Consider the following 21,732-nt stretch of genomic DNA (forward strand, 5'->3'; position numbering starts at 1 on the left):
GCCTATAGTGACTAGTCTTGTTGGTTAGCATGACAAGCCAGTAGTATACATCTTTCATCATTTTCTTATTCTAATGTGCCTGATACAAACTACTGTAAATTGTACCAGACCACAAAGAACCCATTCATATCTCTTCTCTGATGAGATACAACAGTTATTTGAACTGAACAAGTGTTACCTCCAAATTCACACACTTCAGCCCTCACTCTCAAGTGTGTGTGATAGTATTTGGAAATGGGACCATTAGAAACCAAACTATATGAGGTTATGAGAATGAGGCTCCCATGATGGGACTAGAGAGCTTCTAAGAGAATGACTGCTCTCTCTCTCTCTCTCTCTTCAATTATTTGCACACTGAGAAGAAAATCTTGAAAGTATTAGAGAGAAAGTAGTCATCTATAAGCCAATAAGAAAATTCTCACCCAAACCTAAATTGACACCCACACTGTAGACACCCTCCAAAACATTAAGAAATAAACCTTATGCTAACACCAGTTTATTTTCTTATAGCAGCAGCTTATACTAACTAAAACACCAGGCAAGTCCCTTCTTGTTCTTAGAAGAATGAACCACCTTGAGTCACAGGAAGCTGTCAAGTCAGGATCTTTGGGGGAGAGGAACCTTTGTTCTCCAGTGAGGAGTTGCCAATAATCACTTTATATTTACGAAGATTTAAGAACATGAAAAGGGAAACTATAGAAAACCATGGAGGGAGACCACAAACATGAATCTACTGAGTTTCTTTTTCTTTTCTTTTTTATATTTTTTCTTCATTTTTAATTAAAAAAAATTTTTTTTAGTCTTTATTTGTTGGCTAGAGAGAGTCAGAAATTGAGAGGGAAGGGGGAGATAGAGAGGGAGAGAGACAGAAGAGACACCTGCAGCCCTGCTTCACCATTTGTAAAGCTTTCCCCCTGCAGGTGAGGACCAGGGGGCTGAAACCTGGGTCCATGCAAACTGAAATATGTGCACTCAACCAGGTGCGTCACCACCCGGCCCCCCCTCTACTGAGTTTCTTAGTGTGAAAGATATTTTCTTTAAATTTTTAAAAATATTTATTTGTTTATTCCCTTTTGTTGCCCTTGTTGTTTTATTGCTGTAGTTATTATTGTTGTTGTTATTGATGTCATCGTTGCTAGATAGGACAGAGAGAAATGGAGAGAGGATGGAAGACAGAGGGGGAGAGAAAGAAGTGACTGCTTGTGAAGTGACTCCCCTGCAGGTGGGGAGCCAGGAGCTCGAACCAGGATCCTTAGGCCAGTCCTTGCGCTTTGCACCACCTGTGCTTAACCCGCTGCACAACCATGCGACTCCCCTGAAAGATCTTTTTTTTTAAAGAGGACTATGATCATGGTGGCTCTGTAGCACAGTGGATAGTGCACTGGACATCTAGTGATAAGGCCTGTGGGCAAGGTAAAGTGTGTGTGTGTGTGTGTGTGTGTGTGTGTGTGTGTGTGTGTGTCAGAGAGAGAGAGAGGACATTTGTGAAGGAACCATCTAGAAACTTCTAGAGCACTAAACACATGGGAGTTCAAACAGCAATGACAGGCTCAGTCTAGAAGGCTGTTATCCAGCCATTGTATTGCACTTTGGAAATCCTGCCCTGGGAAAGTCTGCCATTTTCTAAACTTTAAAGGGACACCTCATGGTGGCACTGAGGCCTCCCCTTAGGACTTGTTGACAGATTTATTCCGAATTCTGTGGCCCAGAACACTAACACCCCTTTTTTTTTTGCCTCCAGGGTTATCACTGGGGCTCAGTGTCTGCAAATCCACTGCTCCTTGAGGCCATTTTTTTTTTTTTGATAGGACAGAGAGAAATTGAGAGAGGAGGGGTAGCTAGGAATGGGGAGAAAGAAAGAAAGACACTTGCAGGCCTGCTTCACGTGAAGCGACTTTCTTGCTGGTGGGGAGCCGGGGCTCGAACCGCGACCCTTGTGCCAGTCCTTGTGCTTCATACTATGTGAGCTTAACCCTGTACAATACCACTCAGGCTCCCAAACACTGATGCTCTTTGCAGAAGGATTTCTGAGGGAGCACTCCTGGGAAGCCATCTGAGAAAGGGTAAGGAAGAAGGCAGCCTTGGGTAGAAGGAGAAGTAAAAATGGTTCAGTTGACCTTATGGGGAGCTTGGAAGCTAAGACAATCCTTCCTAAATGTCCCATCCCCTCGATATTACTCAGATGACCCTAGCAAGAATTTCAGACCATTCTGGACTTATCTGGTTTAAGAGAAGCATCACGTCCAATGAACCAAGGGCTCTGGAACATCCGAGGTCAATCTCTTATTGTGGATTTGGACCTCCCAGAGCTGGCTCAGTTCTTGTTTACATCTCAGAAAATAATTCCAGGATGTAAAAGCACTTTGGGGGTAGATACAGGAGTGGGAGAGGGGTAATTAGAGAAAGAGGAAGCAAAAATACACACCTGACAGGTTGGGTGTGGGGCAGGTCAAGAGAGAAAGTATCCGCCCAAGTCTTGAGATCTTCTGGGCATATAGATTTCCTCTCTAGTTCCTCTTTTCTGCTTGTCTGTGAGCAGTTTATTCACTGATTGGGCTCCGGTGAGGAGCAGGAGCACTTACCTGATTACAACACATCACACATGGTCTCCCAGGTGATTTTTACATCAGCTGGGTACCCTCCATCTTAAGTCCAAAGAAAATGAGAGCCCACAAAGCGGTAACTATTTTGGTCCATGCCTCGAATCACTTCGATTTTACCTTTATTCCTATATGAGGAAATATTCAATTTCTGGACTCCTCTGCTCCCCCTCTCATAAGCATATTGTCACTTGCTCTTTGAGTTAGGGCTTTCGAAATTTTGGGGCATGGTACTTTAACTGGGGTTAATAGTGCAGATAGGGACTAGTGGGGGTGGGGTGTCTTGCATCTGTAGCTGTAGTTCACTAGACTTGTAAGCAAGAGGTCCCAAGTTCAACGCCCCCTAGCAGTATCAATTGTCTTAGCTGAGTGGTACTCGGTGTTTCAAAAACAAATGAACACAAATGGTCAGATAACAAGAGGTCACAAGGTTTTTCTTAATTTATTCAGACTTTAGAATGAGTGGATTTCTTTTTTTTTTTTTTTTTTTTTTTTGCCTCCAGGGTTATTGCTGGGGCTCAGTGCCTGCACCATGAATCCACTGCTCCTGGAGGCCATTTTTTTTCCCCATTTTGTTGCCCTTGTTGTTGTAGCCTTGTTGCTGTTATTATTGTTGTTGATGTCGTTCGTTGTTGGAGAGGACAGAGAGAAATGGAGAGAGGAAGACGGCGGGGGGGGGGAAGAAAGACACCTGCAGACCTGCTTCACCACCTGTGAATTGACTCCCCTGCAGGTGGGGAGCCGGGGGCTTGAACCAGGATCCTTATGGTCCTTGTGCTTTCACCATGTGTGCTTAACCTGCTGTGCTACCACCCGACCCCCTAGAATGAATGGATTTCTATGTAGAAATTTGTTCTAGGAAACTGTGGCTTGGTGTATGTGCATGCTTATAGGCAACTGAGTATCTTGAGAAGCAGCTCTATGTCTGACAATTGGACTAGGCTGGTCTCATGCATATTTGACCTTTGAGCATCCAAGGTGACAATCACAGCTGTTTTAGTTACACTCCCACTCTTGATTCTTAGACAACACTTTTTTTATTGGCACAATTGTGGGTTCATGTCCTAAAATACAGCAGCACTTAGAAGACAGGAGGAAAAGGGGAAAGAGGGTTAAAGAGATAGCAGAATTGCCACTTCATTTTCTGAACTGTGAAACCATCTTGCCTTTGTTCTTTTTGCCACATGATAAGAGATTTACTTCCTAATCAGCCAGAGGATTGTGCGTGTCATTCAGAAATGTGTTCCCACTCATTTCACAGCTCCCAAAAGGAGTTGACAGGCATCAGATGAGAAGAATTGTACCAAACTGAGGAATAATAGGAATGAAAAAAAAATCAATGTGGAGATGTAATTGAAAGCAAGAACTGGTGGTCGAGGTAATTGAATGGTAAAATTGGGAGCAGAAACCAAGTGGGTTCAAGCAACTGTAAGATTAGGTCACTTTGATGTGCATCTTTTTCTTTTCTGGGATAATGTGGAGCTCTGAGATTGTGGCCAGAGATATCAGACATGCTCATTCAGAGACAAGTTCTTCATTTTTTTTTTTCCTTACAAAGAATACCAAGAGACCTGGAATCAGTCCAAGGCTGTGACTTTGTAACTGTTGTAACTGAGCAAGGGCTCCATACTCCATATTCTTGTGATCACCTCAGTGTCAGAATTCAATTGCCCCCTATTGACTTGTTCCATCAAGACCCACCTGACCAAAACAATGGCAGAAATGTTGAGGCAGCCTCATGTAATCCTTCTAGCCTAGTTCCTGGAGGAAAATGGCAGTTCAAAATCCTATTTATTGCCCTTCACCAAATGACAGTTCTAAAAAACAAAATGGCTTAAGGAGTTTTTTACTGGAAAAAGTGAGTGTCGTTTACTGACACTTAAGGAATTAAAAAACAAAACAAACAAACAAACAAAAACTGCCCTTGAGAACTACTTATTGCCCAGCATAACGTCCTGAAGTCACTCACAGACTTTGCCTATTAATTCTAGCAAAATATTATATTAGGGCCAGAGTCAGAGCTCTGGATTGTGTGATCTTGGGCAAATCACTTAATCTCTCTGCCATAATATATGTGAAACAACCAAAAGTAATTCTAGCCACTTCAGGAAGAGAAAGGAAGATTATTAATGACAGAAAAGTTTTTTTGTTTTTTTGTTTTTTTTGGCAATCATCTCTATACTTGTTTTCTCCTGTTCTCTCATTTTCTATGTGTGTTTTATGGTCATTTGGTAGTTTTGTTTGTGTGTTTGTTTGAATAGAGACGAGAGAATTTGAAAGGGAAGGAGACAGAAGGGGATAATGAGACAGAGACCTGCAGACCTGCATCACTGCTTGTGAAGCTTCCCTCCTGCAGGTGGGGACAGGGGGCTTGAACGCAGGTTTTTGTGTGCACTCAACTAGGTCTGCCACCACCCGTGCTATTCATTTTTTTAAATTCAAATTTAGTCACTCACACATAGAGAAAAAGACAGAAGGGAATGCTGGGCAGTGACACACTTGGTTAAATGAACATAGTAGTAAGCTCAAATACAAAGATTCAGGTTTGAGTCCCTAGCTCCTCACTTGGAGGGGGACTCTTCATAAGTGGTAAGGTAGGTCTGCAGATGTCTATCTCTCTCCCTCTTAATCTCCCCTTCCTCTTTCAATTTTTCTCTGTCCTATCCAATAAAAAATGGAAAAAACTGGCCTCCAAGAGCAGTAGGTTCATAATGCCAGCACTGGAGAGAGAGAGAGAGAGAGAATATAGCACTGAAACTTCCTTCAATGTTGTGTGGGTGGGGCTTGAACCTAGGTCACCTAGGACTCATACATAGCAAAGAAGCCCACTATCCAAGTAAGCTAGTTCTCAAACTCGGTGCTAATTAATATTTAAAAATAGTTTTTTAAAGCTGGTCTGTTGACATTGATTATCGATTGTCTTTTTGAACCCTAAGACAGCAGGAACCTCACATCTCCACTATAGAGCCTCTACTTTCCCCAGTCCTGGAACCCTTGGATAGGGCCCACTTTCCTGTATACCTCTCCCAATCCATATCAAATAATATTGCAACTGCTTATCACAACCTAATCAATGCAACGATGGCCACCTCAACATGCTTCACTTCAGACTGTGTCCAGAGCCTTCACGTGTGGAATGACAACCCTTCAGCTTCATTACTCGGGTGAGACCTTTCCTTTCATAGTATACTCTAATTCCATCTCAGGTGGTTCACTTTCTAACAAAGTCCTAAAACCTAGATATACACCAGTTTCTGTGAGAGAGAGCAAATGTTCACACGTATCCATAAACTTCTGCAAAATATATACCTGAAAGCAGAAGTACACTAGAGTTTGCAGTGAGTATCCCCCTAACACTTCCTCTCCACTATTCCAAGCTTTGGGTCCATGGTTGCTCAACAATTTGTTTGGCTTCGTATGTTAACTCTCTTTTCAATCACCAGGTTCCAGATGTCATCAGGATGCCGGCCAGGTCAAGACCCCACCAATGTGTCCTGGAGCTCAGCTTCCCCAGAGACCCATCCTACTAGGGAAAGAGAGAGGCAGACTGGGAGTATGGACCGACCAGTCAACACCCATGTTCAGTGGGGAAGCAATTACAGAAGCCAGACCTTCCACCTTCTACAACCCACAATGACCCTGGGTCCATGCTCCCAGAGGGATAGAGAGTGGGAAAGCTATCAGGGGAGGGGGCGGGATATGGAGACTGGGTGGTGGGAATTATGTGGAGTTGTACCCCTCCTACCCTATGGTTTTGTTAATTTATCCTTTCTTAAATAAAAAAAAAATTAAAAAAAAACTGGTCTGTAAGTTGATTTAGGATGAAAAAGAGATTAGTCTTATTTTTCAGAATAAAATACTTCCTAGGAAAAACAGTCTATTCTTTTTTATTGTGAATCATAGTGTGACTACAGAAAAGACAAATACATGACATTGTGACTTTAATTTTTGTTACTTGAGATGTTCAGTTTTTTTTTTTTTGACCAGCAATAGCCTTTATGAAAAATTCAAGTTTTCTTTTCCTCTGGCCAAATTCCATTTACACTGACTTTCCCTCTAATAATACAGTTGCATTCATTTAGAGGAAAATTTGACAGACAGGTTTGAAAAAGTATCTTTGAACTGATTCAAATGTTAGAAGCTGCACTATGATATAAATATGCATTTCTCTTTCATTTTATTATATTGATTTAAGAACTTAACAAATACACTTATTAAAAAATGTTCTCCTGGGAGTCAGGCAGTAGCGCAGCAGGTTAAACACACATGGCACAAAGCACAAGGACTGGTGTAAGGATCCCAGTTCAAGCCCCTGGCTCCCCACCTGCAGGGGAGTCGCTTCATAAGCGGTAAGGCAGGTCTGCAGGTGTCTTTCTCTTCCCCTCTCTGTCTTCCCCTATCTTTCCATTTCTCTCTGTCCTATCCAACAGCGATGGCATCAATAACATCAATAATAACTGCAACAATAAAACAATAAGGACAACAAAAGGGAATAAGTCAATAAAATAAAAATTAAAAAATATGTTCTCCCATACCGGGAGGGGAGGGATGCAGAACTTTGGTGGTGGGTGTGGGATGGAACTATACATTGTAATCTTAGAATCTTGTAACATACAATTAATAACAAATGAGGACATCTTAAAAAAATCCTCCCCTAGGCACTGAGCAGATATCACACTAGACTTGCATGGCTAAGAACCCAGAGATCTCAGGCTGTTTTTTTTTTTAATATCCATCTTAATATCTTTACTTATTTCTTTGATAGAGATGAAGAAAATTGTGAGGGAATGCAAAGAGAGAGAGAGAGAGAGAGAGAGAGAGAGAGAGAGAGAGACCTGCAGTATTGCTCTGCCACTCGTGAAGCTTTCTGCAGGTGGGAGTTGGGGGCTTGAACCCAGGTTCTTACACCGGGTAACATGGGTGTTCAGCCAGCAGTGGCGCAACCCAGCTCCCCAGGTTCAGTCTCTGTTCCCTCCATATGCTAAAGCCGAGCAGTGCTTCTCTAATCTCTCTTATGAAATTAAATACATCTTTAAAAATAAAATATTATTTCCTGTCACATACCAACCTAAGAACATATATCAAAGGCTTGAGGTCATTTTGTGAGCTGTCTAGAATACTGCACAGAGGGTTTGGATTTTATCCTGCATAGGCTGTTGCTTAAACATGTATCTGACATGATCTATAAACACATCTCCACTCAGCACAGTGGACAATGGGTGGAGGGCAGAAGGCAGAAGGCAGGGGCTTCCTGGGATGCCTCTTTGGGGCCTGATGCAGTAGGCATACTGCAACTCAGCCCAGATAACAGCTTGTGCTTTAGAAACAGACAAGCTCAAAACAGGGATTTTCACACAACTCCCCCATCTTCCTGGCCCAGCATAACCAATGTCTTCATGAATTATTAATTTTTCATTGTAGCCTGTTTTGGATCTATGCAGTCTTTTCTAATTAGCTTGCCAGTTATTTTATTTGTTATTTTGGAATCTAGTCTTTTCTTTTTTTAACATAACAACTAGGCGCTTGATCATTTTATTTGATTTTACATTCTAGTAACATCAAAACTCTTGGACTGCAGGTCTGGACAAATCATTGCCCTACTCAGATAACATAAGCAGACTTCTACAACCCATCAGATAATTATGAATTTCTTAGACATTACTCCCAAATATGACTTGTATATTTCTATTGCCATGTATTTACTCAAAAACCACTTTGTTACCATTTTTTAATTCTTTATTTATTTGATAGAGACAGCCCAAATTGAGAGGAGGGGAAGATAGACAGGGAGAGACAGAGACACCTGCAGCCCTACTTCACCACCTGTGAAGCTTTCCCCCTGCAAGGGGGGAACAGGGGCTAGAACCTGGATCCTTGTGTATTGTATCATGTGCACTCAACGAGGTGCACCACTGCCCAGCTCCACCATTTTATTATCTTAATAGTGTGTCAATATGGGGCTGGTGGTGGCACACTTGGTTAAGGGAACACATTAGCATGCACAGGGGAGGAGAAGCTTACACACAATAAAGGTCTACTCGTGTCTCTATCTCTTCCCTTTCCATCTCCTGTCCCCTCTCAAATTCTCTGTCTTAGCAAATAAGTTAGAAAAAATAAAAAGGAAAAAATGGCTGTGCAGAGCAGTATATTCATAGTGTCAGCACGGAGCCCCAGCTATAACCCCAGTGGCAAACAAACAAATAAACCTCTTTAAAGTGTGTAAGTAAGGTTACTCTGGGATTTTCTGGATGGATAAAATACTTCCATTAGCATGACTCTTCAGACTCAACTCCTTCTTTGCTTCCTTCCTTCCTTCCCTCACTCCCTCCCTCTCTCCTTCCTTCTTTCCAGGCAATACTACTGAACTGCTATTTCTTGAACATCTATCATTATTTATTTGTTTGTTTGTTTAGCAGAGCTGGATCCCTGTGCATGAGTGTTTTCATTCATAGATAGACTGACAGGAAAAATGTTGCATCAGAGATTCCCCTGGTACTCTGATGCTTCCCATGTGATGCTGGGGCTTGTAGCTGGGGCACATACCTGGCAAGGTACATATTTGGTGATCTATTTCTTGTCCTCTTTTCCTTCCTTTACCCCTCCCCTTTTTTTTTTTTTTTTTTTCATTTTTAGATAGAGACAGAGGAGGAGGGGAGCCGGGCTGTGACACACTTGGCTAAGCTCATGTTACCAGGCGCAAAGATCTGGGTTCGAGCCCCCCTCCCCACTTGCAGGGGGTCTGCTTATGAGCAGTGTAGCAGGTCTAAAGGTCTCTCCTTTTTAAAATTTTTTTTTAGGTCTCTCCTATCTCTTCATCCTCTTTTAATTTCTCTCTGTCCTATCTCATAACAGTGGACAAAGAGAGAAAGGAGAAAGGAGAGACAGAGAGAGAGAGAGAGAGAGACTGACTCCACACTACTGCAAGTTCCTTCAGTGTGTAGAAGATGCCAGATTCAGACAAGAGCCACACACAGCAAAGCAGCGCACAGTAAGCTCAAGTGAGCTCTTTCACCAGCTCCAGGTGAGCTCTTTCTCTGGCCTCAAGTTTCCTTTCTTTAAGAAAATCTGGGGCATCCCAGTAGATAAAGACAACTTGAATTTCATTGGTTGGAAGTACAGACACCTCTAGGCTAAGATATTTTTGCCAAGCCTTTCAGTTTTCTGGTCTCTCAAGCCTCTGGCTTGAGAGTATGGAGAAAGCAGAGTACTTGAGTTCCAAAGCCCAGATTAGCCCACAATTGCTTCTTTCAATCCAGCTTCATTAACTTTTCAGTTTGTGACAATTCCTGTGAGATTACAGAAATATTATTTCTAATTTTGTGGGCTATTCTCAGTGTCTGTTCTTTCTGGGAGGTTTGGAGGTACTTCATTTGGAAGTGGAGAGGAAAGGCATTCAATACAACTTGCTGCTATTTTTAAACAGATTCATTTTGTTGATATTAAAAAGTTCACTGCAGGGGCTGGGCAGTAGCACAGCGAATTGAGCACACATGGCACAAAGCGCAAGGACCAATGTAAGGATCATGGGCGGTGAAGCAGGTCTGCAGGTGTCTTTCTCTCCCTCTCTCTGTCTTCCCCCTCCTCTCTCAATTTCTCTCTGTCCTATCCAACAACAATGACAGCAATAACAACAAAAACGATAACAATGATAAAAAAATTCACTGCAAACAGATGCTCAAAAGAAAAATATGGAGTGATTTAATATAGCCAATAAAGGTGTGTGTGCATGTGTGCATGTGTGTGTGTGGCTTTGTGTGTGCAGCCAGAGCCTCATGCACATTCAGATTTCAGAGACTTCTTCATTCAGATGGAGAGACATAAAGACAGAGGGAGAGACTTCACAGCACCAGCGCTTCCCCCAGTTCCATAAGGTGCCAGGGTTCAAATCTGGCCCATGTGCATGGCGAGACATGCACCCTACTGGCTGAGCTGTCTCTCCAGCCTATTGTGGTTGTGATCACACACATGAAACAAGCACGCTTCACTCCGATCACACTGACTTCTTCCCTTTCCTTGACCACAGGAGGAAGCATTCTCTCCCCTGGCCTACCCATAGGCTGCTCTCTCTGCTTAAAGAACCTCCTCATGTCATCACCTCCATTCAAGATCCTACCTTGCCCTTCATAACTCAGCCTGGTCTCATTTCTGAGCCACATCCTGATGGCCTTGTAGGTAATCAGTTGTATTTATCCACTCTCTTCCTTTCTAGCATCTTATAGTTTCCTTCAGGACACTCACCTTAATTCAAAGGTATATATTAGTGTGGTCATTTGTGCAGACTCTATTAGCTACATTCCCCTCAACTCCAACTGCAGCATGTCTGCTCTGACATGGCCTCTCTGATAAATATGTCTCATCTGAAAAAATATATATAAAGGTCCATCAAAAGATTAGCCTCAAGAAGTAGACAGGAAAGAAGAATGGGCTGCTAAGTGACTCACTTTTGAGTACACAGAGAGGATGATGAAGGAAAATAGCCTTAATATAGCTTTATATATCTTAGATAAAACATTAAGAGGTGCCATATGCTTTTTACAGCTTAGTCTCACCAGCATCACTTTCAAAATCATGACGATGATAGGAAGCAGATGACCCTATAACACTCCCGATCTTTCCGTACGGAATCAATTACAATAACCCTTCAATCATTTCTCCAGAAAGAATTGCTCCTGACAAAGCAAGCCAAACAAACAAATGTTCAGAGCAATTCTGAAACCGGGGTGAGCCCACCATCATTTAGAAATAATTTCCAGATCACATCAAATCGATGGGGTTTACAGTCAACAATATGTATACCCCTTTCCCATATTAGGGAGCTACTCTCTTCCCTGAGATCAGGGGAAAGAAAAAAAAAAAAACTAGTACAGACACAGGCCCTTTGGAATGTAACTAAAATATGCCTACTAGCTATCTACAAAATGGAGGACCCTCCCCAACCTTTCATCTGCACTATACCAGCCTTTAGGTCCATGATTGGTCAACAATTTGTTTAACTTCGTATGTTAACTCTCTTTTCAACTACCAGGTTCCAGATGCTAGCATGATGCCGACCAGACTTCCCTGGACAGACAACCCCACCAATATGTCCTGGAGCTCCACTTCCCCAGAGCCCCACCCCACTAGGGAAAGAGAGAGGCAGGCTGGGAGTATGGATCAACCTGTCAAGTCCACGTTCAATGGGGAAGCAATTACAGAAGCCAGACCTTCCATTGACCTTGGGTCCATACTCCAGAGGGTTAAAGAATAGGAAAGCTATCAGGGGAGGGGATGGGATACAGAGATCTGGTGGTGGGAATTATGTGGAGTTGTACCCCTTTTATCCTATGGTTTTGTCAATATTTACTTTTTATAAATACAAAATGAAAAAAAGAAATAATTTCCTAGAATATGTAGTGAACACAACTTCCAGAGACAGTGATCGTTTTTGTTTGTTTGTTTTGTTTTAGTCAATGAGTATATCTGAAAGTGAACACATATCAAATCCCTCTGGCATTTCCTGTGGATGCTTCACCCAAGTGAGAATTTACAGTCAACACATTAAAGATGGCTAACAAACACCTCTACCTATTCGGCAAACCTACCTTATTCTGTGTGGGAGCTTTGCCTGTGAAATGTGTGGGATGTATTTGCTGTAACATACTGAGTCCTATAGAAAACTCTGGAATAATTAGCTCCTATTTAAAGGAAGCCCATGGACAAGGCTTTGTGAGTATGGATGGAGCCTTTTAGAATGTGAATGATGACCCTTAATTTGTGTCGTTTGCTAGTAATTATTTGGCTATTGGATTTTCTCAAAGAAAGGCTCACATGCAGAAAGCAGTCCCACCACAAAACAATGCCCTAAGCAGCTTGCTAAGTCAGCCCAAATCTCAGGCTAATCTAATTCCATTTTGTGCCTTTATAAGCAGGAAGGGAAAAAGAATACTGTCTGCAAATTACTATGACTTCACTTTTTTGTTTCCTTGTAAGAAACAACGAAACAAACACCTCTAACCAAGACTCCTTAAATCAGCATGCTCCACAGAGAGTATGTTGGAACTAAGGCTTCAAAGCTTAAAAGGACCTTGGTCGAAAGTGGTAGTTCCATAGCTACTGTTGTTATTTCTTGAATATAGTCTCCGTAGCCTGAGAGGCCAGAGATGGATTCCAGCTCCTTTGTTTTCAAGCTGTTTATGCCTGTGTAAAACAGGGAGCACAGTCCCAAAGGTTTGTAGTGAAAGATGAACAAAATATTTCACATAAAGCCCTTGGCATGGTGCCTGGCATATAATAAACCCTTAAAAATCAGTGGCTCTTAAGATAACACACACCTCTAAACACAAAGCTCAATCATGTCATCCCTGCAGATGTTTCTTTGTTTAATGAATGTTTCAGAAGCCCGGGGGGGGTGGGGGGGAGAAGAAGCAGCAGCAAGTCAAGGGAATAGCTGCTTTACAATGATGATATAATATTTACGTAAGTAAGATGGAGACATTTTAAAGGAGAATGGATAAATAACTGGACATTACTATATGACAGCTTCTTATAACTTCTTAAAAACAAGACTAATAAATGTTGTGGTGGGCATTAATATCCTACCCACTGGACATTGTTCCTCTCCCCTTATGGTGTACCTTGATGTCACCAGCTCTTGTCTGAGAGCCTCCATGGAGGATGACACTCTGGGTCTTTCAGAAGGGAAAAACAAAACAGAACAATGAATCAAAACTATCAAAATTGACTTAGATAGACTTTGGCTCAGAATTGGGGGGGGTAGATATGAATTCAACGGATTCAATGGGCCTCTTGTTCTTAGCCAAGTGTGTTCTCCATCCATCTCTTTCATGTGGTCATTTCAAAGTCCTCAGATCATAGCTAATCTCAACCCGATTGCAACAAAAAGACATGTTTTCTTCCCTGTCTCATTTTGACTAGCCAGTTCTTCAGGAGGGGACACTACCTATGATATAATTTCTAAGAAAACCACCAAGCTGTTAATGAAGTAAATATCTGTTTAATTTATAACCATCAGTAGTGTAACTGATATTAGTCTGGAGATAGACAAAGCACACTGAATTATACATGTACATCTGATTATCTTCTTTGTTAAAAAAAAAATTGGGCAAAAACATCTGAATGTTTTACAGGGTGCCCTGGGATTTTCAAATGAGGGATGGCCACAGTCCACTGTAAATCAATTCTACATTGTAATTTAGCAGCAAACATGTTAACATGGGAATAATAAGGTCATCAAGGAACTTTATTGTTTGGGGGGGGGGATCACAGTTCTTGACATTACAGCTTTTTCTCTTTCCATCCCACCCCCCACAGACGGGCAAAAAAGCATCAAGGGAATATTAATTTGTAAAATATCTACTTTCTAGTGTCCATTGCTACATGTCATTTCTGTTCTGAAGGAACATGTTACAAAGGGTCACTTCTTCCTGGACAATGACTTTACATCCTCTGGGCAAGGGTCCCCAATGAGGCCAGTATGTCAGTGGTCAGATGTCAAGGTAAGCAAACAGACAAACACATATTTATCCCAAGATAAAACCCTATGTTAGTACTATTGCCAACTCCCCCCTATCCTGATTTTTCAGTTTGAAAAATGTACAAAAATAATCAGGACAATTATAAATTAATATATATTAAAGCATCAAGAAACAGCAAAAGGGTGGACTACAGTGTTAAGTACAATGCACTTTGATACAATAAATATTTCTCATTGAAACTGAATACTGTATAGGGCTGTTTAGAACTCATAGAAACCAACAAAAATCATATTATTACTAATTTATTTATCAATAATCTATTGGTTCTTTATCATCTCCTTTATCCTTTATAGTACAAGAAATTAATACTGGAAAACGGTAGATAAAACACTTTTGTGTGCTTCTTTTGCTATCCTGCCGACATTTTGAAAGGAAGTTGACATGAATTTTAGGACACCCGCTCTTCTGAATGGAACTCAGGACACTCTGCACAACGTTATTGCTCATCCGTTGTTGAATTCTGGGCTTCTCTGTGCTCTGTCTCCTGCAGCTTCATTTACACACAAATTCTTGGTCTGTTCCTGTGAAGCACAGAGGTGGAAGGGAGGAGTGAGAGTGTCACCGTCCAGGCAAATTTCATGTCCATCTCATGTCAGCAGCACCTCAGCCCTTCTCTCCTGCCTGCATGTCATGTGCTTCTGCTTGTCTTCAGCATCTTCCAAAGATGAGTCCAACGTGCTTGGACCCCATCCTTGTTCTAATGCCTCCAGGTAGGTCTTCCTACTTCTCCAGCATCGGAGAAGCCTAAGTTCAAGCAGTTTTTTTTTTTTCCCAAATGCAGAAAAAAAGAAAAGTCTTTATTCTCATAATAAAAATAAGTCTGTTCTGTATTTTTTTTTTTTTACAATATATTTCAAATATTTCCACTATGAAGTATTCATGAGTCCACTACGACCAAGAGCTAGCGGCGTCCCGGAGACCCCAGGGGCCTGGGACGCGCTTAGGAGGCACACGGGGTGCAGCCGCACTTGACCACCTTCTCCACCTCGTCCACGAAAGAAGAGCCGTCCGTACACTCGAAGGAGTATTTCCGCCGCTTGCTCCGCAGTGGCCCGCAGCACTGCCCACCTGCACAGCCGCCTCGGCACTCAAGGCGGGACACTTTCTTGGTGGTTTGGCAAGCGGCATAGCCTTGCTGTTTTTGGTAGTAATCTCTTATCCGTTCCCCTTGACAGGAGATTTCTAGAAAGAAGGTAAAAAAAAAAAAAAAAAAAAGCACAAGCTTTTTCAAGACAGTCCTGCATGCAACACAGAATGACCCTGAACCTCCAACTCCATTCGGGAAACTGGTCCTTTGGCTTCCCGTGCATAAGTGCTGTTTGCAAAGTGAGGCTTTTACTACATATTAAGGGGGCGGATGCCACAGCCTACTGCTCTTTGAAAATTACTCCTTTTTGGACTTTATTTTCAAGAAAGTGAATGCTGTGTGTGTGTGTGTGTGTGTTTCTATAAATACAATGCTATTCGACTGACAAGAAAATTGCATCCTTAAATCTTCCCCTTTATTGCAAAACTATACCTCCTCTGTTTTTAAACCGACTCACAGCTGGGTTTGTTTACCACAGGGAGCAGTTCTAGAGAGTATGCAATTTAATTTATTAGACCTGGAGTTTAATATCATTCAATCTGTTACTTAATGCAAGTAACAGTCCCTGAACTTCATAAATTGCCCTTAGTATGGACTAGTTCAAAGAGAGCCATCTGCTCCACACTTCACAGGCATGGTCCTCCTGTCATTTTCCCTCTGATCCACACACCATAATTCCTGCCGGCTGGAAACAAAGGAGAGGAAGAAAGGTGGGCTCGTGGATGGGCCCTTCCCCTTCCATCCTCGTCCCTCTCATCTGTCTCAGCTGCTGTGTTCCATCAGTGGATTGAAAGACCAAAAAGGAGCCGCCTGCCCTAAAATTACGGCAGAATTCCTACCTCCCTTCCATATATGGCACCCAGGGAAACACCAAGAACACTGGGACAGTGCCGTGGTGTCTCTCTATATTTTTCAGCCTTTTTCTCCTTCTCTAATTGAAATTGAAGGGGGAAAAAAGTCAGTCTGGCAGGTGCAGTGGGTTCATGAAGGCACAAGGCCTAGGGTGGGGGTATTGCTCTCTCTTGTCTATACTAGAAGATGAAGTAATACCCTATCTCCGGGGTCTGGGAGAAATATCTCACTCAAGAGAGCACAGGCTTTGTTATGTATAAAGAACCCTAAGGGAGTGCCTACACCAGGGGGGAGCTTCAGGAGTGGTGGAGCAGTGCTGTGGTGTGCATACCTCTCTCTCTGTCAGTCTCCATATATATGTATATGAACTTGAGAGGCAAGGGGGATACAGACAGGGACAGAGAGAGACAGCTGTAGCGCTGCTTGTAAAGTTTCGGCCAAGCAGGTGGTGACCAGGGGCCTGAACCCAAGTCCTGGTACCTGGTAACATGAATGCTTAACCCAGTGCACCACTGCCGGCCCCACCCCCCAAAAATTGATTGATAAGAACAGTAGAAGGGTGGAAGTGAGAAAAGCAAATATGCTTCTATTAGTTTTTGCAAAATATGCCAAGAATGTTTCTAGCAAATATGCAAAAAAAAAAAAGTCCTTTCACAGAGTGCTGTGAGCAGACGTAAGTAGCAGGCAGATTTAGGACAGTCACATCTGGTGAATAACACTAGGCAATAAATCAACACCAACAGCTAAGGTTAGTGCAAAGACCTGGCATTCCTCTTATCAATCCTGCTCTCTCCTCCTCTGCTCCTGTTTCTCTCTCACTTGTCAAAGATGAGGGTGCTTCTTGTTTGGCCAAAAGAGGATGATGCCAGCTGGGCAGGCTTACCTCGATCACAGCTGTCCCCAGTGTAACCACTGCTGCACTCACAGTAGGGCTGTCCCAGCCCCGAGAGCCTGCATTTCCCATGCTTGCACTTGATGGCCTGGCAGGGGTTAAACAGATCCTCCTCTTCGTCACAGAGCACACCCCCGTGGCCTTCCAGGCACTTGCAGCTGTAGGAGAATGCGTTGATGGGCACACAAGTGCCGTGGACACACCTGCAGTGGGAAGAGCAGGGCAGGAGTGGAGATGTGCCAGCCAGCAGGGAAAAAGTGGGGGAGAGAGGTTGATGGCAGCAGAAGCAGCATCTACTCCCTTCTTCTATCTTTCCTTCTTGCATTTCTTCCTTCCCCAGTTTTGCTTTTGTAATTAAGCAATACAGACTGTGTTTCAACGTCCAGTCTAGTCACCCTCAACTGACCAAGGCCTTCACCTTGGGTCTTACTGCTGCTTGTCTCTATTTTGCCATCACAGCCCTCTCTGTGGTTGTCGCTTCAGGAGTTTCCATTTTATTGGCTAGTAGGAAAGAAACACCTTCACGAATGATGTACGTGTGTCTGATAAACCTGGGGCGAGCAACAGATGGAAAGCAGAGAGAACAGCGGGTTGAATGTCCTATAGGAAAATTTCTCATGTCCACCTTGAGGATCTGAAGATGCCAGCTTTGCATCATATTACCTTGAACTTGACCTAACAGCTTAGCAGGGGAGGCTGAACACACTGACCACTGGTGCCAAGAGAAGACCTGACAGTTGCAGCCCTCTACCCTTCCTAGTACACTACTTTTCTCCCACTCCCTTTCTGTTACTATAAAGCTCTCGAATCCCTAGCCTGGATTTTGGAGATGAGTCTGCCATCTTTGGAGGGAGCTAGCATCTTGTTGGTCTGCTTCTAATTCTGCCTCTAAGACCCCTTCTGTTTTGATCATCACATTAGGTTTGCTTGCATTGCTTAACGCTGTGGGCTATTTACATAATCATTGTTTTGTTTGAGACCTGCACTGGTTTAATCCCCATTGGTTCACAGGATTTTTTCCTTCTCCCCACCCCCCATCCTACGTACTTCCTCTTCCTGACACTTCCGCCTCAGGAGATATAAAGGACAGGATTTTCTAATGAAGACAGATTGATAGATTCTCGCTCATCAATGAAGACTGAACTGCGATCCCAGCGCAGCAATGAGTCCCTGGTCGTCTCTCTCCCACCCATGAAGCTAGCTCGGCATCTGGTGCCCAAACAGGGACCAGCAGCATCTGAAAATAATAACACCTCTCCCCCCCACACACACCACCAATATTTGTCTCTTGAATATTGGCTTTCAAATAGAGAGCACAGAACCTTGGTCCTTGTTGACAATTTGATTTTCAGGCAAGGTGTGCCAAGCTACCAGGTGAGCCAAACTTACTTATTTCCAAGGCAGGGGTCATTGGTCCTCTGGTCACAAAGTGGGCCCATCCAGCCTTCCTCACATTCACAGGTAAAGCCCGACTGGCTGCTGGGCTGGCAAGTGCCGTGGGCACACACCTTCTTATGGCAAGGCTCACAGCCAGGAAGGATGCCTGTCTGCATGGGCACCTTGCGGAAGTCTTGCAGCTCACTGTTGATGTATAGGTTCCGAATGCAGCCGTGAAAGCTGGTGCCGTTCTTCCCAGGACCCTGGCGCAAAGCTGCTGCCACACTGTTCTTCCCTGGCATGCCTGCAGAGGAAACCAAGTCAGGGGTCAGACTCTGTGAGGCTTCCCTGGCCAATCAGGGATTCTTAGCTTTTACACAGGGACCTTATGGAAATCCGAGTGTTTGGGATCTCAGCCCAGCCCTGCTTGATTGGGATATTTGGGAAGTAAGGAAGAGAGAAGAGAGGTGTGGGTGGGTTTGTTTGCTTGCTAGCTTTATTTTGTTTTTCAGATGATGCCCCAAGCAGATTTAGTACACAAGTAGGATAAAAAGCTCCATTAATGAGGTGAAGCAAGGGGTGATGGGAAGTGGGCTGAAAGGGCAGAGGGATCCCGTGGACTGTGTGCAGGCATACTGGCACCGTTATCCTGTGGATGTGACATCTAACACATGTGCTCAGATGTGACATTTTATGCCTGAAATGAATCTAGTCTCACAAATCAGTGATACCACAATGACAAAATCTTAAAAGATACTGATTTATTGGATAGAGACAGAGAGAAATTTAGACTGTATGGGGGGGGTAGAGAGGGAGAGAGACACAGAGACCCCTGTAGCCCTGCTTCACCACTCCTGAAGCTTTCCTCCTGCAGGTGGGGACCAGGGACTTGAACCTGGGTCCTTGCAAACCATAATGTGAGTGCTTAACCAGGTGTGCCACTGCCTAGCCCCAAGTTCTTTAAAAAAAAAAAAAAGAAAGAAACAGAACAGTGCTCAGCTCTGGTTTATGGTGGTGCAAGGAATTGAACATGGGACTTCTGAGCTTCAGACATAGAAGTCGGTTGCACTGCAGTTAGTGCTGTCTTCCTTGTAGGTGGTCAATTTTTTACTGTTTTTCTTTCTTTCTTCCTTATATTTTATTTATTTACGTGTGTGTGTGTGTATGTGTGTATGTGTGTGTATGTATGTGTGTGTGTGTATGTGTGTGTATGTGTATGTGTGTGTGTGTGTGTGGTCAGGCCTTGGGACATGTATGATTTCATCACTCTAGACTCCAGATTGCTTTTTCATTCAGTTAGACCACAATTTCTCCTGGTGTCATAGTACCATCCACTGGTGTGAGGCTCAAACCTGGATTTCAGGTATAGTCAGGGATATGGAGAGTGAGCCTCTGGCCCCAATCTTTAATTCAAAGAATTAAAGAGGAAGCCAGGCAGTGGTGTGCTTGGGTAAGTGCATGTGTTACCAAGTGCCATGACCCACGTTCAGGCCCCTGGTCTCCACCTGCAGGTAGGATACTTTATGAATGGTGAAAGTAGTGCTGCTGGTGTCTTTCTCCCTTTCTTTCTCCTTCTCGATCCCCCTTGCCTCTCAATTCCTCTCTGTCCTATCAAATAAAATCAATAAAGATAATATATATAATATAATTAAAGATAACATGCATATAACCTATAAAGCAGAACTATTTTACCTAAAGGCAATCTTGAGATTGGGGGAAGGATCCATATTCCTTCCTTTCTTCAAACCCTCCTCCAAACTGAACACTTAATGCCCTGGTCCAGAGCTCTGCAAACCTGAGTCTATGATTTCCTCACCACCTATGCCCCTTAAGGACAAAATTCAGGGTACAGAGAACTCAGGTGACACACACTAGCACTGGGTTAGAAATCACCTGGTGAGACCCAATGTCTGAATCTCTAGTCATGCTTCTCACTAAAACTTCAGGACCAGAGAGTTGGGCTTTACAGTGACCATTTACTCACCTCACCCTGTCAAGTTCTAAGCAAGCAACAATCAAGTTCACCACAGGTAACGTCCCCGAGCTCAGTCTGAGATATCACTGCCTGAAAAACACCCCTGCTTCCTCTCTGGATGGCACTTCATTCAGATTATTAGTATTTTCTTGCTAATGGAGAGTGAAGCCTTCACATTTCAAGAAACCCAGGGTATAAGCAAAATTCCTCCCTATACAGAACTTGCAGTCTTTGTAGATAAATATTCTACTGGTGACAGTCATCTGTGAGCCTTCACTTGGTAAAACTAAGGAATCTTTCCATGACCTAAGCCAGATCCTGAAATCATTCCTGCATGGAATCCTACTACAGGCCAACATTTGGGTCTTAGAGGGGTGAGAAGGGGTGGTGGTGACTTCAGAGAAACTGTCCTCCCACTCCCTACCCCACCCCAGCATGCTCCTGTGCTTAGTGTGCTTGACTTGGGAGTTACTGGCTGGCAAGTTTAGTCTGGGAACACAAGGCTTTCTCTCAACTCAAGGCTCAGAAACTTAGAACTCTTTGGATTCTGCCCCTCAGAATCCCAAGTTTCTTTTTCCAATCAAAGGAGCCCTTTGGAGTTCCAGCAGACACCAAGCAAGCTCAAGACAATTTGGTACAAAATACTACTAGGCTAGAAGCCAAAGGTCTTTGACTTTCTGCATGTCTCTGCTTGAGACACTCACTGGCCCTTTCTGGGGCTGTTTTCTCCTCGTGAGCAGATACACTAGAGTAGCTGTTTCCAGGTCTGTGTTTGTCAGACACAAAAATCACCAGGGATGCATGTTCAGGTGGTGGCTTTCCAGGTCCTGTTGCCCACCTTTTCTGAGATTCAGACCCTGCAGGAAGAGGCTGGGTGCAGAAATACTAAACATAGGGGGCTGGGCAGTAGCGCAGCGGGTTAAGCGCACATGGTGTAAGGATCCTGGTTCAAGCCCTCAGCTCCCCACCTGTGGGGGGCGGGGGTCACTTCACAAGTGGTGAAGCAGGTCTGCAGGTGTCTATCTTTCTCTCCTCTTCTCTGTCTTCCCCTCCTCTCTCGATTTCTCTCTGTCCTATCCAACAACAACAGCTATAACAACCAAAACAAGGGCAACAAAAATGGGAAAAATAGCCTCCAGGAGCAGTCCATTTGTAGTGCTGGCACTGAGCCCCAGTGATAACCCTGGAGGCAGAAACAAAATAAATAAATAAATTTAAAAAAAAGAAAGAAAGAAAGAAAGAGAGAAAGAAAGAAAGAAATACTAAACGTTAACAGTTACCTCAAGTGATCCTGATGCCAGTGGCCCACAGTCACACTTACAGGTACTGGATTCAGACTTTTACTTTCAAGTCCCATGAGTTTGGGTTTCCAGTCTATAATTGTCTAATCTTGGGAACTGGATTGCATTATAGAG

General features: G+C 43.3%; 1 protein-coding gene across 1 annotated transcript in view; it reads right to left on the bottom strand.

The window, feature by feature from the left end:
- Window positions 1-14,677: 14,677 nt before the first annotated feature.
- The window catches only part of SLIT2 (slit guidance ligand 2), a 349,772-nt gene continuing 342,717 nt past the window's right edge, over window positions 14,678-21,732 (bottom strand). The window contains exons 20-22 of the mRNA XM_060187732.1: window positions 18,355-18,646; window positions 16,957-17,168; window positions 14,678-15,316 (exon numbers count right to left, since the gene is read on the bottom strand). Coding sequence (XP_060043715.1) covers window positions 15,075-15,316; window positions 16,957-17,168; window positions 18,355-18,646 — 746 coding nt within the window. The 3' untranslated portion in view covers window positions 14,678-15,074. The remainder of the gene's footprint in view (window positions 15,317-16,956; window positions 17,169-18,354; window positions 18,647-21,732) is intronic.

Source organism: Erinaceus europaeus, chromosome 3 (genome assembly GCF_950295315.1).
Source record: "Erinaceus europaeus chromosome 3, mEriEur2.1, whole genome shotgun sequence".
Taxonomy (NCBI): domain Eukaryota; kingdom Metazoa; phylum Chordata; class Mammalia; order Eulipotyphla; family Erinaceidae; genus Erinaceus; species Erinaceus europaeus.